At 45.3% G+C, this 20,396-nt stretch overlaps 1 protein-coding gene across 6 annotated transcripts in view; it reads left to right on the top strand.

Annotated features, from left to right (window-relative positions):
• The first annotated feature begins 342 nt into the window (after nucleotides 1–342).
• Nucleotides 343–20,396, top strand: part of nectin1b (nectin cell adhesion molecule 1b) — a 142,194-nt gene continuing 122,140 nt past the window's right edge. For all 6 annotated transcript variants that reach the window (XM_028961230.1, XM_028961233.1, XM_028961232.1 and 3 more), the window contains exon 1: nucleotides 343–1,090. In XM_028961230.1, coding sequence (XP_028817063.1) covers nucleotides 1,039–1,090 — 52 coding nt within the window. In that variant the 5' untranslated portion in view covers nucleotides 343–1,038. The remainder of the gene's footprint in view (nucleotides 1,091–20,396) is intronic.

The following is a 20,396-nucleotide window of genomic DNA, read 5'->3' as shown; positions in this document are numbered from 1 at the left end:
TTTTTTTTTTGTTTTTTTGGGGATTATTTCGGGGTAATCTGATCCTGCGCCATATGCAGGGAATGAAGAACCCCAAGGAGCCAAATACTTATTAATTACGCGCGGCGAGGGGGGTGACGCACGTTGCGTCTCCGCAAAAGAGCCGAGGAGCTTTTTTCACATTAAATAAAATAAATAAAAACCCACTAACTTTTGAAACAGAATTCACCTCGCAGCTCGGTCTCCTTCCGGCGCAGAGCCCCTCCTAATCTCACGTCATCCGACTCGGACCTCCCGTCGGCGGCGCGCGCCGCGACCAGTTCACGCAGCGCCGTGGCCGTGGACACAGCGCGCGCCCGCCCGCCCGCCCGCCCGCCATCCCGCCTCCTTTAATATTTCATTTTGTTCTCCTCGAACCGGGGGGACGCGGGGAAAGTGTGTGTGCGCGAGAGAGTGAGTGTTCTTCTCCCCCCACGCACACGCACACACACACACGCAGCGCGTTTTTAAACAGTGGGAGGGTACACGAGAGAGAGAGAGAGAGAGAGAGAGAGAGAGAGATCCGAACTTAGCGGGATTTTCCCCCCTCTTCTTATAATATCAGCAATATTCCGCCGCGACTCGGGACCGAGAGGACACATCGCCGCCGTAACAGCCCCGGAGTCCCGAGAAGCGCCGGGAGGGGGGGCCGAGCAGCGAGCTGCCGCGCTGGATGCGTCGCATCGCGGGGAACCGACGGCTGCGGACGGACCGGAGAGCGACGTGCTGCGGGCGGAACTAGACTAAAGTAGCCGAAAGAAGCGGCGACCCGGACGGATCTACCCGAGAGGCGGAATAATCTGCGGCCAGAGTCGCTAGTGCAGAGGGAAAGAATAAAATAATATATTCATAAAACTACCAAAAAAAAAAAAAAAAAATCCGAACTGGGCCGGGGGGGGGTGTGTTACTGGAGCCGCGGAGCAGGCGAGCCGGAGCTGAAGTTTAGCGTGGCTGGCGCACACCGTCCACGTCCACGGGGATCGCGCAGCGTCCGGATATTGGTGCGAGTCGAGAAGCGCTATGGCGACGCTGGGGACTTTTTGGATACTGCTGCTGGCAACGGTGTCGCCAGGTAAGCTATCTATCTATCTATCTATCTATCTATCTATCTATCTATCTATCTATCTATCTATCTATCTATCTATCTAGAATCCCTTCGTCACTTGTCTTAAAGAACAGAAGATTAACGAAGAAGATAAACTTGTCACGTCGTCATTGTCACGTTACAAGTTGCAGCGCTATTAAATGCTTATTCCATCATTAATTACTGTCCAATACCACCTCCACACACACACACACACACACACACACAACTGAAATAATATTGAATACAGGCAGATGGCGACAGTGATGTAACAGATTACATTTTTTTTAAGATGGGGTGGGGGGGGGGTCTGGTGTGTTTAAACTGTAAACCTGACTAATTGGCGAGTTGTCTGTAAATGTAACCGTTTGTTAAAATGTCCCTGATCCTCTCTATTCGTGGCTACCTCCGCGCTTGGAGCCAGTAGACGTGTTCCTGTCGTGTCTGGGAAAGTGGCCGTATGAAATGAAGTGGCTGGCGCGTTAATCTTCGCCATAAACGTTTAAAGACGCTGGCCTGTCACATAAACATGGACGCTCGGCTGCCGCGGAGGGACGGTGGCGTCCGCCGTGCGTTTTTTGGGGTTGGATCCGTTGCTTTATTGACTTGGCTGGGTGGGGGGGGGAATGACGCTCCGCGGCAGTGTCTGGTGTCAAACGGCCCATTACCGTGCCAGGCCCATTAATACTCAATAAATGGCCATTAAAAGCGCATTTCCCCCATCGATGGGGAGAGGAGGGGGGTGTGGTCCTCTTTGACCTTACGTGTATTAAACGAAGCCACCGGCCTGAGTGCGCGCTGGCCTGGCCCGCGGAGGCCTGCCCCCCTGTGGTTGTTGGTAATGAGCCGGACGGGATGAGGGGTCTCTGCGCTGCGGCGCCATTCGGCTCTGCTCGGTGGTCGTCGGGGCTATCGGTCGTAGAATGTTTCTCTACGGCACTTATTTAAGACGAGGATTATGGTCTTTCGGGGTTCCTCAGCCAGCGGCACGACCCACGATCCTACCTGGCCTGCAACGTTGGCTTCCGTTTGATATGAAAATGATTAACCCTCCCGACCTGTGGATTCCTTCCCACAGCCCAGGTTAGACCAGCCTCTGATGGTAAATTGACCTCCTCTCTGTGAGCCTGACCTGGATAATGCAGGTTTAGGAAACCAAATGGATGGAGAAGACGGATGGGATGGTAATTGGACAGTTTTAAGCCGGAGACGTCTCGTAAATCCCAGGAGTGTCTTCAGCTATTGATAACACAACAACACAAACGACTGAGGGCGGGGGGGGGGTTAACCCAACCCATGCAAGATGCTTGCTGGAGTAGTGAAATATCTCCTGTCACTAAAGCAAATCTTAGAGGAATTTGAAGTGCGCCTTAATGTTTTTCACAAGCGCCGCAGCAGCGCAACGCTCTCGCCGCGCTCGCACGGTCATGATGTAGACATGATTCAACACACCCAGAATGCACTCCTCGCACGACCCTCGTCGACAGATAATATTACACGGCGAAAATAAGGAGTGCGACATGCACTCTTCCGTTTTGTCTTAATTGCATAAATTAAACATATCCCTTCGAGAAGGCGAACAGATGGCGACGGAAGGCTTACAGACTTCTCCACACTCCAGTGTTTTGAATACCGACCAGCAATATCAATCGGCGTCTTTTTTTTAATGCCTTTATAATATGGATCATTAATTTTCAGTATTAAATTGAAAGGTTAATGTTTGATTTCTGAGATTTTTCAAATAAAAATTGTCATTAATCTTTGTCTGATGCACTGTGAAACTGGGGTAGCATTAAGAGACCTGGGAACAGGGTCGGGCTCAACACTTTCGGGTTTTTCCTCCATACGTACGCACTCACTGTTGCCCACGGCAGTCTTCATTTCTCCGGAAACCTGTCATACGCATATCCTTATTTATTTCCTGACACGCCGTTGTGATCAATTCTGTGTCATTTATCGTAATAGAGTTACAAATGGCTTCTAGGCGGTGCGAAATTTACTTACGACTTTTCAGCCGAGGCCTCTGGAGGAAGTTTATCTTAAAGACGCCAGTTGCTGGGTTCCTTTAAGGTGTAGAGGCGAAGCCGAACCACTTTACCACTAGCTGGTGATTTATATGGGACGTTTGAGTATTTTTTTGTAAACTATATGTGTGTTTAGTGTGGTATATATGGGCACGAGACCATATACGCAGGAACCGGTTTAGCGTAGAAGAGGTGGGGGGGGGGTTCAGGCCACACAGTTGACAAGCGATTTACCGAAGGGATGGCGTGTTTACACTGAGGCTGAGAGAATGCTACTCCAGGGCCGGAGCCTTCTCTAGATGAAAAGGGACGAGGAAGCTCGCTGCGGTGAGGACGGAGCAGATGGCACCCTCGGCTCAAAGCCGCCATGGCGTTTCAGCTGATTGCTGGATTGTTTACGTAGGAGGGGGAATTACTTTCACATCCCCGAATATCTGTGAATCTGGCACATCTGTGGGAAGCATTTCTCATTTTATTTTCAAAACCAAAAACCTGATAACAATGAAAGAAAAAAGCTGATATTTCCAGTAGTCAGCATGTTAACAGGTGATATGGAAACCTTGGAAAGCTTGATTACTAAATACTCCAAACATGATCCAACAACATACTGTACAAAATACACTCGCTGGCAACATACTATATACAACATACCAGTCAACAACATACTATAAACAATATACTAGCCGACAACATACTTTATACAATATACCTATGGGCAGCATACTATATACAACATACCAGTCGACAACATACTATAAACAATATACTAGCCGACAACATACTTTATACAATATACCTATGGGCAGCATACTATATACAACATACCAGTTGACAACATACTATAAACAATATACTAGCCGACAACATACTTTATACAATATACCTATGGGCAGCATACTATATACAGCATACCAGTCAACAACATACTATAAACAATATACTAGCCGACAACATACTTTATACAATATACTCGCTGGCAACAAACTATATACAATATACTAGCCGACAACATACTTTATACAATATACCTATGGGCAGCATACTATATACAACATACCAGTTGACAACATACTATAAACAATATACTAGCCGACAACATACTTTATACAATATACCTATGGGCAGCATACTATATACAACATACCAGTCAACAACATACTATAAACAATATACTAGCCGACAACATACTGTATGCAATATACTCGCTGGCAACATACTATATACAACATACCAGTTGACAACATACTATAAACAATATACTAGCCGACAACATACTTTATACAATATACCTATGGGCAGCATACTATATACAACATACCAGTTGACAACATACTATAAACAATATACTAGCCGACAACATACTTTATACAATATACCTATGGGCAGCATACTATATACAACATACCAGTTGACAACATACTATAAACAATATACTAGCCGACAACATACTTTATACAATATACCTATGGGCAGCATACTATATACAACATACCAGTCAACAACATACTATAAACAATATACTAGCCGACAACATACTTTATACAATATACTCGCTGGCAACAAACTATATACAATATACTAGCCGACAACATATTGTATACAATATACCAGCCAACAATTTACTGTATACAATATACCAACCGACAACATACTGTATGCAATATACTAGCCGACAACATACTATATACAATATAGTCGCTGGCAACATACTATATACAATATACTAGCCTACAACATATTGTATACAATATACCAACCAACAATTTACTGTATACAATATATTAACCGACAACATACTGTATACAATATACGTGCTGGCAACATACTATATGCAATATACTTACCGGCAACATACTGTATACAATATACGTGCTGGCAATATACTGTAAACAATATACTAGCCGGCAACATACTATATACAATATACTAACTGGCAAGCCAGCAGTCAGCTACATGGATTTTCAGCATCTGTGCACTGCAGTTAATTTGAATAAATCAGATTTTAGCACTGATTTTCAATAGTGGACAATAGACAATTGAAGCCCATTGTACGCATTTCCTTTTATTTTTATCTTGTCCGTCGGTGTTGTGTAGATGCCATGCAGTGTTGTGTAGACGCATGGGAACTGCTCATCACCTGCCATTGAGTTGAGGGACAGGCATATCTCCCGGTGGCTCTCCTGCACCATGTGACTTGTTTGCGAGTGAGACTCTTTGATCAGAATGTCTTGTCTGATTTCCGTTGAGATGATCCCCTTATGCATGTGGGACCTCAGGATTAAACGGCGGGCCTCTCGCTCCCGTTTCTTTTGAAGCGGTTCAGTCGGGAGCGATGATGGGAGCGCCTCATTAAATACCTCATGCTGGCTGAAATGATGGGCCTCATTAACGGAAGTGACGTTTGAGTGGCGTTTCGGGGACTTGGGAGCAGTGTATGTAGATGTATTTACTGAGGGTGAAATTTGTCTTTGGCCCTCCCCTCAAACGAGTGTAAAACAGACATTCAATAAATTGTTTAACTTAGATAGGACCTCTCTTTGATCTGGACACACATTTTATTGCCTTTTGACATGTAAGGACCTTTAAAGTCAGGAATTCACGCCAAAGTGAAAGGTCATGCCCATAAATGTCTGCCACCCCTTTGATGTAATCCATGATATATACCCCCCGACAGTGGTTGGCTAAACTCACTATCACTGTGTGTGTGTGTTTGTGTGTCTGCAAATAAACCAAACCCAGCATCTCCCACGTTTTGTCGTCCCAACACTGTGTCAGTTATCGTAAAATCACCCGGGGCCAATTTCGCAAGTCAGGCAAAACACTGCGAGTGCAAAACGAAGTGTGTGTGTGTGTGTGTGTGTGTGTGTGTGTGTGTGTGTGTGTGTGTGTGTGTGCAGATTCCGATTTTGTACTACATGATGAGAATTGTTGAGGTCAGGCGTCTTACTCATGTAGCCAGCTGTGTCTGTACATGCATTCAGCACTAAGCAAACAATGGTGGTGTTAAGGAAGGCCGACATGCAGCATACCACGTTTCTGTACGGAAAAAAAAACGTTCCTGATGAGTTATCAGTAAGGGAACGTCCATAAACGAGTCTGTTGTTCTCTTTCAAGGTTTCCAACTTAATGGTAGGTCCCTAAAGGTTTCTTTTTTGCCCTTTTATTCATTATTATAAGGTAATTGCTCAGGAGAAAGGCCCTCTGTGTTTGCTGAAACGAATTCAATGTGGTGTCAGTATTTGTAATTGATCACGCTGTTGAATATTGAACCATAAGACCTCGTTGTTCGTTATTGAACTGTCCATCTGCAGACCTGCGGACGAGATGCTGAGTGGGCGGTGAGTGACAGAGCGGGCTGACGTTTGACTGATGGAGCCAGAAACAGGTTCTCCTCATCAAGAATAAATGATCTGTGAGGATTTGGCCGCTGTTCCATAAATTAACAGCGCTGAAAGCCATTAGCGGGGACAGGTCCTCACTGTTTCTTAATTTAAAAGATATTTTGTCTCCAAAGAAGTGGAACGTCTTATAGATCCACATTGGCCGTAAAAAATAAGTGTCGGCATGCTTTAGGTCACGTGGAAGACTGTCCTTTGGGAATGGTGGGAAAAGCTAATGGAATATTTCATTTAATTTCTCAACTCCACATTTTAATTTAGCAATTTAATAGTCGACCAGTAAGTAACAGATTAACCTCAGCAACCATGAAGATGACCTTTGCGAGGCTGTCATGTTTTTTTAAAAGGGCCACCATGTCATTTTAATCAACGGAATGTGGGTATCTGTATTGTTATACGCAAATAGCAAAATAGTTTGCAGGTATTGACTGATGTACGTGATGTACGTGAACAATTTTCTTTTATTACCCCTGCCTGGTCTCGGTGGAGGTCAGGTTTGGTTTTTAGTTGTGGAAGGATTCAAGTGCTTGTTTACGATGCTGCTTCATCCGGGGGTCCGGGAGGTGTGTGGGGGGGTGTAGAGATATTAGCCACGGCGACAGGTTAAGGAGATTTTCTCGCCTGAAATCCCCATCTTAGTTGGATTAAACATTTGGGAAATGAACACACTAAATGATGGATGAGCATCAACCAGGAAAATGCAATTATTCAGAATGGGAATTTGTCTAGCGCTGAAATGTAATCTGAGCAATAACTTGGCAGCTTGCAAACTTAACAGATGATTCCTCTGCAGACTCTTCTGCTCTGGTTCCCTGTCAGGGTTGCCACTTACCGTGTCCTTCGGCACCAGAATGAGATGCCCGTGTGGAGCGAGGGCAGATAGGAATTTACTGCGCCAAGACATCCGCCCACCTTCCTAAACTTTATTTATGGGGGATTGTTTGATAAGTGGTTGCTGATTTCTTGGCTTGTTCCGCTCAGTGGCTTTGCCTGAAAGTCTAACAAAAAATGAAAAGTCAAAGGTCATTTTAAAATGTAATTAAAATGACATATCTGCTATGTTCGATTATGGCTGATGGCGTAGAAATCCGGTAGCCCAGATCATCAGAACATAATCGTTGGCAAATAACAAAAAATGGATACAGAGGGGTTAAAGGTTTAGTTTTATTAAATTAAATTTTGAAAGCACAATTTTGAAAAAAAAGGCAACATAGACTTGCAGAAGTGGAGATGGCGACTATTTATGGATGACCTGGGCTTTCTGTAAATATCGGCGTAGGCGAATCGCCATGTTGACCCATAAACAAATGGCCGCCCAGAAGTCCAGCACAAACAGGTGTCTGGTGTGTTCACACTGGCGGGAGGAGGGACGTCTGGCAAACACGTCACCGCCCCCCCCGGTGTTGTCTTAACCTCCAGAGGTGACTGGTTTTACCCCGGCCAATCCCGACCCTCCCCCTCCCGGCTAAGCGCGATTGCCAGACGGTGACACGCGGCCCCGGCGTGGTGTAGGGCGCTCCTCCCGATGTAGTTAAAAGCGGGAAAGTGATTATGCAGACAGCAGCCCCGTTGGCTGGGGCGGGGATGCAAATGAAGGGCTGATCCCCGCTCCCCCGGCGCGGCTCTGCTTATTCCCCGCGGAGGTGATGGATGGGAGACGAGCTTCGGCGACGGAGGGAAGCGGGCCGTGATTTCGGTCTGGCCGTGGCAGAACTGCAGAGGACTTAATTGATGTGTTCTGGGGGCGACAAAAAAAAAAAAACTACAATAACATTTAGGCCTGTTTATTGACCTCGGTTGTGTCTGATGTCAGCGAGCACTTACCCGACGCCGGAAAATACGTTTTATAATGCAGAGAGTCCTGGCAAGTTCAGCCCAGCTTGTCTTTAATGTGGTTTCTGTCACAACTCTCCCTCTCAGACAGCCTTTAAAAAGTCTGCAAGATGGATCTTTTGTGTATTTTGAAAATATATTAGGGGCTTATGAACTTCTAAAAGATGAAAGCTTATTTGACATGAATATTAATTACTAGGGAGGGAAAAACAGCCATTTTCTGCTTTCCATTATTTCTGTAGAACACATTTAGCACTCCATGTGAGAGGGCTTAGCTGCCGTTTGATGAATAAAACATAATGATAAGCATGAAACGTAAATAATAGAGTAGCCGTGACTGGGTGGAGCACGCGGCTGAGTGAACAAATGGCAGTAAAAATGTTGTGGGTGCTGAGTTACTTTGCTCTCTCGCGCTGTCTCGCCCCCTGAAAAGAACGTTCTCCGTTATGTTAATGGGCCAGAAGTCGGGGATTTAGGGGTGATTCTGTGGCTCGCCTTTCGCCTGGAGTGCATGGAAACCTTCTGCTCCCTGGCCTGTTGGGATGTTCCCGCCTTTGTCAGAGGCACAGGTGTGCAAGAGGAGGAAACAGAGCATGTGTGTGTGTGTGTGTGTGTAGTTTAATGGCTGCGTGATTCCTTTTAAGGACTCTCACTCACAATCCATTGTTTTTCTTAGGAACAATGCAATAGACTCTTGTTTTAATAAATGATTGGATAATAAAGTATTGGAGCACCACTACAAAAATTCATGATTAATAACCTGTAGTGATGTGTTTGAGAAAGATAGCAAGTCCAGTTGTCGGGTATGGGCTGATACATGACATTCTTGCAGTACTGACAATATGGCATTTATCATAATAGCAAAAATGGAAGAATGGAAGAAAATGTTTAGAATTTTGTCTCAGGTTGGGTACATTCTGCAACCAAACTAAATTAATAAGCAAATCACCAAAAGGCTTGAATTTGCACTAATGTTTAAGTGCCTAGAGTTGACAGTGTTTGCAATGATACAGGCATATGAAATGTGACATTTTTTTATCATTTTTGATATGATATATAGGCCAGAGCAATTGTAGATTTTTTTAGTGTTTGCCCAGGAGCAAACAGAATGCCAGGAAATGATTTCGTGGTCGACTATGAGATGGTGGACTATGGGGTATACTACATATTTTTGGAGTTGACACAATATCAATATCAGCTACCACATCCAGTCCATAGATACTATTCCTTTCTGTAGACTTGCCAATCGTAGCTGGCCGCCACACATGTTTTTGAACGGAGACTGAAGTGAGATTCCTTTATTAATTGTGCAGCACTCTGTGTCTGGTGTGTTGCAGTCATCCATACACCCACCTGCTACTTCGTCCCTCCCCATCACCCCCAACTCCCCACTTGCTTCCTCCACAGATGAGGCAGGGGATCAGAATGGAGTGCACGTTTATCTGCAAACTGCAGCTGCAATTTTCTGCTTCAAACCCCTGAAATCCTGTTCTGTTTCATTTCGAGTCGTGGAATCAGCAACGTACGGGGCGAGAGAAAGGGAAAAAATCAATAAACGGCATCCAATCTCGACTTGTGCCGTTCTGATTTGGTATTAATCTGATTCACCGATTCCTCCCTTGATTTAGAGATTAAATGGTTAAGACCTTTTTCTATCGCAGTGAAAAGTCTGCCCCCCTCCTCCTTTTCTCTCACACTCCCCCTTCTCCTATTTTCTTCTGTCAAATGGCCGCCCCATCGGCAAGAAATCCTCATTTAAATGGACTCCTCTCGGAAGAGCATGATAAATGCTGCCCCATGTGTCTCTTCTGGCCTGTGAATCCTACGTGTTTAAATACTCAAGCTTCAGCGGATCCGACATTATGGGGTGCCTGACTGCCTGTGGCAAACAAATGACTAATCTAGGCCAGTACATACCAATAATAGGCTACAGAATGGACTGCTACATCCTGAAAATTCCATCCTCACTTGCCCATTAAAACGCTTCCTTTCTGTCGGAAATAACACGGGCAATATTTACTGTCCTGACAATTTCCTGACTATTGCAGTTGTGACCTACTGTGTTAATGTCTTCCTCTCCAGGAAGCAATTTTGCTTATTATACATCAAATTTAAAATGAAGCATTTTGCAGTCTTCATCAAACAGGGACCTCAGATGGAAAAGATGGACTGGTTCAATATTGCGCTGCACCTTCCCTTGACATTAGTCATAGATTCATTACCAGTCCTCCGCACAAACGCCCGATAATGGTGCTGATCATGTTTCTGCAACTAAATACGGGTAAGGACTGGTCTTTAACTCCCTACAACTATTTTTTGAGGTCTGTAAATGATGACTACGCCTGCAAAGTAAATGTCACTGTTTTAATTTCAGAGGAATGTTAAATCAGAAATCACTGCAGCACAACCAGCCACAATATTAAATATGCAAACACTATATTCTCATAATCTAATTCCTGCAATAGTGATATTTTGATCTTGCATATTGCCTGTTAAAAGTTCTCTACAAAACTAAAACCACTGTGATATATAATTTGAAATGAAACCCCTTTTTGTTATAGCCAAATAATGCAAATATGGCCCAGGGAATGCATTGCAAAGTAAATGATCCCAAATGAATTAATTATCCAGCAGTGTGTAGACATTTTGAGAAAAAATCTATATATTGTGGACTCCTGGAGAAAATAGTCCCCGGGTTTCTGAGTGGGCCTGCTAGTTGAGGCTGATCACAGACTGGATGAAGGGATAATTCCGCTTTGGAAAATAAAGTAAATCTGCTCACTGCATATCCCCGCCCCCCCCAACTCCAAACTCCTCAGCCTGAACAAGTCAATTTGCCCCAGACAGCTGAACCTATGTGACGTTAAGGAGACTTGACCCCACGATTATCGGGCACTAACACCGGCTAGTTGGGGTGAAGAAATAAAGTCGAAGAAAAAGGATGGCAGCTAAGTGAAGAGACAGTAGGCTGAAGGCCAAATGTGTGAAAGTGGGCATTAGATCAGAGCTGATGCTGGCATGTTGTGATGACCTTGAACATCTGGAGACCAAGGCGTCTCCCTTCCTCCCTCTCTCGTTTACATCTTTTTTCAGTTTGCTCCCTCTTTCAGACTCGCAGTTTACTTCTGAAATAGAGATCCTTACCTGTCTTCGTGTTCCTCTTCCTCTCATCTTCTAAAACCTCCCTCCCTCTCCGTGGACCAACCATTTGAAAGCAGTGGTTCCAGGCGGAAAGAGAAGCCTGCTGAACAAAGGGCGGGTTTGTTAGATGGAAGGGCTTCCTTTTTTTAATGAGTAATGGGTTCTCTCATTTAACATTCTGAGCGAATCCCTCGTTGGGAGCCGACGCGGCTTCAAAGGAACAGCCTGGTGGTGGAGGCTGGAAGGGTTAGGAGGGAGGTGGCGGCGGCTTTAGCTACACAAACACAGGTTTATTTATTTGCTCTGATGCAGGAGGGACGGTCTAGTGGAAGGGATCGACGGTAACCTCCAGTTGCACAGAATTGCAAACTGTGGGACCTGCTAAGATGCTATGAGAGAACAAAAGAACAAAAGTGTTCTTATGGTGTTTACCAGAACAATATACAAGATAAGGTCCTAAAACCTTCCCTAGTCTTCAGCTTGGCAGATTAAAACATGTAGGAGCCGAGTAGAATTAGCCATTTTGAAACCAATGCTAGTAACCACAAACAGTGCTTAGGTCAATGTTGCATTAGCCAGCAAGATACTACTGTTAGTAACTAAATATAGTACTTAGCCTTCTCAGCCCTGTTTTCTTCCACTTAATCCTCTTCACGTGAAGGTCGTCTTGAAGACGATAGGGTCCCGCCATTTGGAACGACTGTTAAGAGTCCTGAAAACATAAACCTGGAGCATGGGGCATTTACTGTGGCATTTACTAGGCTGGCAATGCTAATTCTTGAATGAAAGATCTGATCATCTGTGTGCATGTTTGCTTTGGTAGGGGAATTGACCAGAGATGGATCTTGAACATGGTGTATTATAAAAAAAAACATGGCCTTAGGTGTAGACTGCATGAATCGCCATACATTTAGATTTACATTTACAGCATTTATCAGACGCCCTTATCCAGAGCGATTTACAATCAGTAGTTACAGGGACAGTCTCCCTGGAGCAACTTAGGGTTAAGTGTCTTGCTCAGGGACACAATGGTAGTAAGTGGGATTTGAACCTGGGTCTTCTGGTTCATAGGCGAGTGTGTTACCCACTAGGCTACTACCACCCCGCCATAGACTCCTCAAATTTTAAACTTTGCTAATAAAACACATTTAAAGTTGTTACATTAGCGAACATTGACTTAACGAATTGAACAGATTATTCAATGATGTCCTGAGAGAAAAGCCCACGTTCTTTTCCAGCTCCTGCATACTACGCTGCTCTGTTTGGGAAGACAATTTTGAAAACCCCTGAAGTCACAGTTTCGGTTCAAGGAAACTCTTCCATCTCTGCCCTGTCAATTCTAGCTCAGGTGGGCAAATAGATAGCCAGAGAGGGCGATAAGAAGATAAACATGAAGATGGTCTGCTGTTTGGCGCTGATCCCTGAACTTCCCCAACAGGCGCTGGTGCCAAAGTAACTAATGTGGTCCGCTATTGATTCTCCAGTTTGAGGCCTGACCGAGTCCCTCGCCGAAGCTGCTTCATTTAGAGGAAGTCAGACACAGCCAAAAACGCCTACCTGCGAGACCTTCTCTCCCTCACCCCCTCATACGGTTTCGTCCTCTGGTGTGTGTGTAGGCACATGGGACCAAAAGGGGGGGGTGGGGGTTACGAAAGATCACATGCAGGGAGACAAAAAAAGGAGAGGTAGAGCGGTATTATATATGTTTCACCCCTGTGCCTGCAGGGGAGCGTCGGAGTGAAATATGGGGATGGGTGGACGTGGACCCTATATGCCATGCCGTGCTGATGGTCACACTGATAAAGAAACACTTCAGGCACCGCCGGCTGATTCGGATCAATGCCTCGACTTGTCACTCATCACACCGCGGCCCCCGTTTTTGTGACTTGTGGCCGTGCGTGGAAAGGAAGGGGATATCTTTAAACATTATCTTGAAGTGAACGCAAGTGAGTTTGGATTTTGAGAATTTTCATTTTAAACGTTAAGGATAGTTAATGGCACTATTTTTGCATTTTGTCACACAGCAGTAAATTATATTTGGGTTCTAGTTTTTAGGGTCCGTAATTTCCTTACCCTCATAAATCTGGGTCCAGTGTGACCTCGTCTGACTAACCGTTGCTTTTACTTGGGCCCGATTACTCATGTTAGACTTACGAAACAAGGTTGCATGTTTGTGCCTAGGAAGCTCTGGGAGCTTTTAGCACCTCAGGTGAACTGTAGACATCAAGTCCAAGGACTGACCTCTACGATGCGGTCATCCCAGGAGATGGGCATGGAAGAAAATATTTCGCCTTTCCCCCTTTCTGCCCATTCAGCCTCTCTTCTTCTCCCTGTCCTCCCTGCTCTGAGGTGATTTAACTGGAGTGCCGATTCTGTTGCCTGTGGACTTAGGCTGCCGGGGAGGTGGACGAGGTTGTAATGGTTCCTTAAGAGGGGAAAACAGAAGGAAAAGGGGAAAGAAAATCAATAAGGCCTTGTGTGTGGTTGGGACCAAACTCTCTGGTGCCAAACAGTATGCCAGGAGTTCTATGTTCCGTCAAGTTAAAGTGCGAGATGGGGAGAAAAAGAGTCGGGGTTCACTGATCATTCATGCTCTTGGCCTGTGTTGGAGCACCATGAACCACTCACAGATGCACGGTCACATGGGGGATTTACGTAGTCCACACTTTTTATTCATCATGAGATCAGAGGTCCTTTGTGTGTCTGAGTATGTCTCTTTTAGGAGCTCCTAGGACCTCTTTACCAGCTTTATTGTGGAGGAGAACCCAAAAAGAACCCCTAATAAATCTTCACAAGGAGTAACCGAACACTGGAATCATACTGCTTTTCACCGGGGCTTTTTAAAAACAAATACCAAACTCCTGGACCTGTACATCTCCAGGAGCCAAGCTGGCAGGAGGTGTGCTGCAAAATGACTTAAAGCTTCACAACTTCCTCTCTTAATTCATGGTGCGATGATTTGCTGGGGCTGGGCAGGGGTGGTGAGAGAAGGCGAGGGATGCCAGAATGCTACAGGAGCAGCCTGATTTACATGTTTGCTCTGCAGGGGTGCTGGGGAAGGGGTCTCGAGGCTCAAACAGAGGCTGTTGTGGTTTTGAATAGAGTGCCATGTCCCAGGGTTGACTCCGGTCCATGGTGAAATCGTATTTCTGGCGGGGGTGCCATGAGCCAAGCACCTTCGGACTGCTGGCTGGAGGATAAAAGATCTACGTAAATAAAAAGTTTGTTTGGTTCTTTCCAGCTCATTAGCTCACATTTGCTGAGACTGAGTGGGAGGTGCACACCCCCCGGAACAAAACGGTACAAAAAAATACCCCTAAAAGCACTCTATTAAAACCCCATCCAGAAACGCCTTGCCAGTGGTGTTGCCACATATGTTCAAAAAAACGCAAAAAGTGTAGTATTATAAATAATTTACATGTTCCAATCCTGATGTAGTTATGCTGCCTTAGTCTAATTAAAATGAATTATCAGCAGTTTTATGGGCCTCCGGACTGTATGGAACAAGTGGGCAGAACAGCCCCATTTTCCTGGCCGCCTGGTTCAGAGATAAATGGTTCAGGTTTTTTAAAGGAAAAAAAAAGCTGGCCGAAAATAGAGAGGGGATGAAACCGATTGGATCTGCTCCACCGTGGTTGTGGAAGGAGGGGGGCGGCGGCTATCCCTACTGTTCGCGAATTAACGGCAATCTCAGGACGCGAGAGCGCGACCATGCCAGGGCGGCGCTCTTGCGGAAGTAATCCAGTCAAGCGGGGCGGGGACCGGGCTTGATGCTGGGTGACGGGTTGCGCGTGCGAGGTTGAGCGGTTAATCCTATTTTTCTGTTATTCTACTCACTTCCCCAGGCCCGGCGGGTTTGGAGTGAGCATGCGTTGGTTTTTTTGTTACCGTTATTTTGCAGCAGGATCTTCCAACCCCAACCGCCGCGCCCTGGTTCATCCTGCGCGGCGATTCCGTGACGTGAGCCGAGCAGAAAGGACATTCGTGTTTGCTCTGGGAAGCGGGGTGCAGTCAAGCCTACGTGCGTGTGTGTTGAGGCGCACGTATACGAACATACATGCACTGAGGCGCGCGCCAGTGCGTCCGCGGCCCCGCGGCCCCGGCGAGGCAGACTCGCGCCCGGCCGCGTTCCCGGCCTCTCTCCCCCTGATCCTGACCCACTTTCTTCCCCCACGACTACTCTGCCTCTTTAATTGCCGCTCAGCGCACCGAGGCCATCTGTTCAGCCAGGGCCCGTCGCCATGGAGATTCTGGGAGGCTTTTCGGATTTGCGGCGCGCTGACCGGCAGGGCCAATGAGGGTCAGGGGGGTAGGGAGCTCGGTGCAGTCACAGGGGCGGCGTGTCTGTGCCGCGGGATGCTCCTCTCGATGGGCGGCGGTAATGCCTTTTCCCCAAGCAGCCGCCCTGCTGCCCCCCACGGCTCGTCTCAAGGCCGCTCTGTATCGCTACGGCCCCAGCCAAAACATAGCCAAAAGTTTTCAAACTTCCCACTTTAACCTGCGGTTGCTTGGGTCAAATTGGGCCCGGCAAGACAGTCGCTCTCACAGATGAAGATGCACTAATTAGCACGTGAAGGGCCCTTGTCCTAACACTCGTGGTGAGGCCTGGTAAGAATAAACCCTGTTCATACAATTGCAACTATTTCGGAGCAAGAGGCAACGGGGGCGAGCAAGAAGACCATCTACCAGCTGCCAGCAGTAGAAATATTGCCGGGAAAGGACACTTGTTATGTCTGTTATGTCCCTACTAATTTTCCCTACCGGTTCCGTCAATTGCGAGATTGCTCTTTGACTCACCTCACTGGGGGGGGGGGTCGAGCTGTGAGCAGATGACCCTTTTGATTTAATTTCTTACGCAGGTTCTCACCTTTCGCCTGAACAAGCGCCCGGGTTTCATTCTCATCCACTTAATAGCCGTGATTATTATAGATAATAGATGTGGTCTGACGCCATAAATCACAAAACGTTCCCCAAGCCATTTATTATTACACTTTTAGATCTTGAGGCCGAGCCACAAATTAATGGGTAGTAAGCGCCGGTTTTCTTCGATGACAAAGAAAAGCTATTGACCTGCAACAATAAACCCAGTTTTATTCACTGTTTAGATAGGTGGAAATAGACAGTCTCGTGGAGGACATTAAGTGGCTTTATTAAAACCTGGCGAGCTGTCCTCCCACATTACTGTTGATCGTCCATGTTACATTCTCAATGTTAAGGTTTAATGAGGCAGAGATTGGGTGGTGACTCCAATTAACACCGAGACATACTTTGTGTACTCACTGTTCCTTTATGTGAGGTCCAAAGATAAAAGTTTATGAGCTGCAGTTTTCTCTAGCGTCCTCTTGAGTGAATTTTGCCTGCTGTGGCGGTCAGTCTGGGAAAAGTGTTCCTTGGCACTACAGGTGAGATGGAAATGGTCCAACATAGTGTAGCGGGTCCCAACCACGGCAGCAGATCAATTGGAAAAACATTGCATTGACTGTTAGAACCTCTTTTTCTTATTTGTCAGGTTTGAGTCCTGATAAATTAACGCCACCAAGTAAACCTAGTAAAATAAGTAAGAAACAATTATCACTGAAGTGTTTTCAGAACTCGCCTCTCCTATTTTATGCTCAGTTTTATTTATGATGCTCTTTATTATTCTCTATTATGCATGCATGGTGGACATATTTATTTCTATACCATATCTAGTATATGAGTACAGTGTCAGTATAAAAGTAAGGTGACATCATTACATCCTCTTTTACCTTATACCTTGTATTTTTTTAGCTCAATGTGACCTTGAAAAATGAAAAACAACCAGACAACATTGTCAACATTGTATCCTTTGACAAACTTTTGATACGTGGGCCTCATGACCCACATTGTAAAGCACAATATGCAGAATATTTATTTTAATAATTAACCGTTTAATCAAAAATGGTATAACTCAAATAAATCCACAAAATAATTTAAACACAGATGTCTTTATTCCCAACAAACATTTTTATAAATGAGTTTTAACAAAACCAATAAAGTAATAGTCGATAGATTAATTTTGACTTCTGCAGAATTAGAATACAGAAATTGTGAATATCTCTGAGATATTGTAGCTGTTTTAAGCAGGTGCTGCTAAAGGACATTCCTTTTAAAAAGAGACTGGACGAAGGTCTTTCTTTGATCCTGATCCGGCCCCTTGATGAGACATGATGCGCCATGTACTAAACCCACCGCTCTGTGGTTGTTTTTTTGTTTTTTTTTGTTCAATCTACCCACGCCAGATTGCCAGTTTTCTTATGCTATGTGGAACCACTTGCTGGAACGTGGGTTTTATTCAATTGGATTGTGTAACATTGCTCAAGCCTCCTGCCGTGCTTGATGGATCCTTTTCTCCCTTCTCATGTGGCAGTTACATCAGCATAGGACGGCCTGGCACCAGACAGCCCATCTTCCCTGATGCCTGAAAGCAGATACATAGAAGAGCTGTCAGGACTTACAACACAGTTGTGTCAATTTGCCTGAAAGGAGCACTTGATCCCCCAGCTTGTCTGAGCCAGTAGGGCGGTGGTTAATGAGGACTCTTACCTGGCTGAGCTAATTGGCCTGGCTCCAGGTGGGTGTTGCTGATTGGGTGGGTGCCGCTTGGGGGGAGGGCGGGGTCGTATTGCAGCCGCATCAGGGCGTCGCCTGCCCACCTACCTGCCGCTGCTTCCCAGGCAGCTTTGTACAGCTGCTGCTCCCCGGAGAGGCCGCGGAGAGCGGGGTCTTGTGGGCATTGTGGGTAGGGATCTGGATTAGGTTCCCCGCGGAATTAATCAAACAGTGAGCTCCATTGTCGTGCTTGGTGGTAGTGGTGGGGGGCGTGCAGGTGTCGCCGCTGTTAACTTGAGACATTTGTACTGCTGCTCCGATCTCTGGAGCCCTTTACTTCCGTTTCTTTCACATCCCATCTATATTAGAGGTTTCGTAAGATGCATTGCATCAGAAAATTCTCTCCTTTTCATTCTGTTATGGAAACAAAATATTTGACTGACTGGGGGCGAATGTTTATTGCCTCGATTGCAGATTTTAGTGGCCGCCATGTTGAAACACGCTCTGATTAACTGCTCCCACGTCCTTCTTCCTCCTCCCGCTGTCTCTTGTTTTTTTTTCACTTCCTCTTCATTCGTTTAATTTTTACAGCACACATTTCCCATCACAGCAACTGAAATGGTCTTTCACCAATGCACCAGATGAACATGTTGATGCTTACATAGAAGTCACTGCTGTCTTCAGAATAATCTGTTTTCTAAGAACATACATATGAGCATATGTGAGCACTTTAGCATATGATATTGGGGGGATTCTTTAAATCAGTATGTGGCAATACATTTTTATTTCTTCTTCTTCTTATTGTTTCGCAATAAAAGCCATTGTTTCAGTTTTTATTTACTGTAGTGAGTTACATAGTGACACTCAGTTTAATTCTCCAGTCTGTTAATGTAACATTACACCTCTTTAATTTTGGCCAACACAGTGATTAATTAAATTAAGTTGATGCAGGCCATTTAGTGTGTGACACTTTAAATGTTAAATGCGCTGGGTGAGATATAAGTGTTCATAACAGAATAATGACTACTATTTCCAAACAGTAAAAGCACCTAAAAAAAAGTCTATTAGCATTAAAAAATACATAAAAATCAGCATATTTAGCAAATGTTTGTCTGCATATTTTCGTCCAGGTTAAAGAGCCACATTAAAATTTGAAACAGTGATAAATTGTCTACTTATGTCTGTGTACGGCTGTCTGTCTGTATTTTAACAGCATGGGCATATGTTTGCTAACGTGGCATCAAGTAACCGCGAGTGGAGAAACCGTCACATTCACGTTTGCTTACTTTCAATTACCAATAAAGCATGAGAGTAGTGGGCGGCTTGGCAGGAAGCTGTTAAATAGTGCTGCTAAATCTCTGTAACCTATGTGTACGTAATAAAGTGGCTGATTAATCCAACAGAGCCTGGACATAAACTCCCCGCCAGCCCCCCCAACTCAAGTGGGAATACTCCCCCCCCCTCACGCCAGCACTAGCGTATTTATTTCTGCCCTCTTGGCTGTGACACTTTGGACTGCGCTGTCCACTGAGAGAGATGCATTAAGCCACTCTGTGTATTTGCTTGCGCCCGATTGATGCTGATGAGCCGGGGCAGGATGGAGGAGGCTGGCCGATGGGGAAATTGATCATCAGTGAATGGGTGTCAGGGGAGACTCGGCATCCGCAACCCCTCGGCCATGCTTTCCATGCTCACTGGCGTACCACATAGATTAAGTCATTGTTCACTCAAAGTTCAACCGTAATTATTGGAGGCTTCTCTATATTTTCTCCCTTAAGGCAATTTACTGTTTCATTTGCATGTCAAGATTGTGACTTTTTCACTATATACTGCACACATATATACACAGACCCCGGTGGCGTCCTCATAACCAGACACCCATGGGATGTATAGGATATGTAATTAAAGCCCCTTATTATTTCGGAGCCTGCGCCGAACCCTTTTATACGTAAGATTGAGGAGGTGGTGGTGGGGCTGCTTCTGGCACAAAAGGTCTTGGCCGTAGGGGCGTGAAGGGAAAAAAAAGTCTGCAGGTAAACGTCACGTCCCATTGCATGCTAATGTTGTTAGAAGTAAAACAATGAAGCGCCTCTTCGAATTGATCAAAATACAAACCCCAGGCTACTCCGTGTTCGGCAAAAGAAAACGAGATCTTTCGTTGTAAAAGACGTCTCTTCTTGGCATCGTTTCGTTGGGCTCTTTCAAATGCGGATAATGACAAGAAAACAGATTTTCATGGTCTTGATTGGAGATTGCACTCCTCCTAAGACATAATGCAAAAGAATGGGGGGGAAAGGGATTAGTGTGTCCCAGGAGGGGGAAAAAGTC

This window comes from Denticeps clupeoides, chromosome 19, assembly GCF_900700375.1.
Source record: "Denticeps clupeoides chromosome 19, fDenClu1.1, whole genome shotgun sequence".
NCBI lineage: Eukaryota > Metazoa > Chordata > Actinopteri > Clupeiformes > Denticipitidae > Denticeps > Denticeps clupeoides.
Note: the sequence above shows the minus strand (reverse complement) of the source record. Positions and strands in the feature narration are given on the sequence as shown.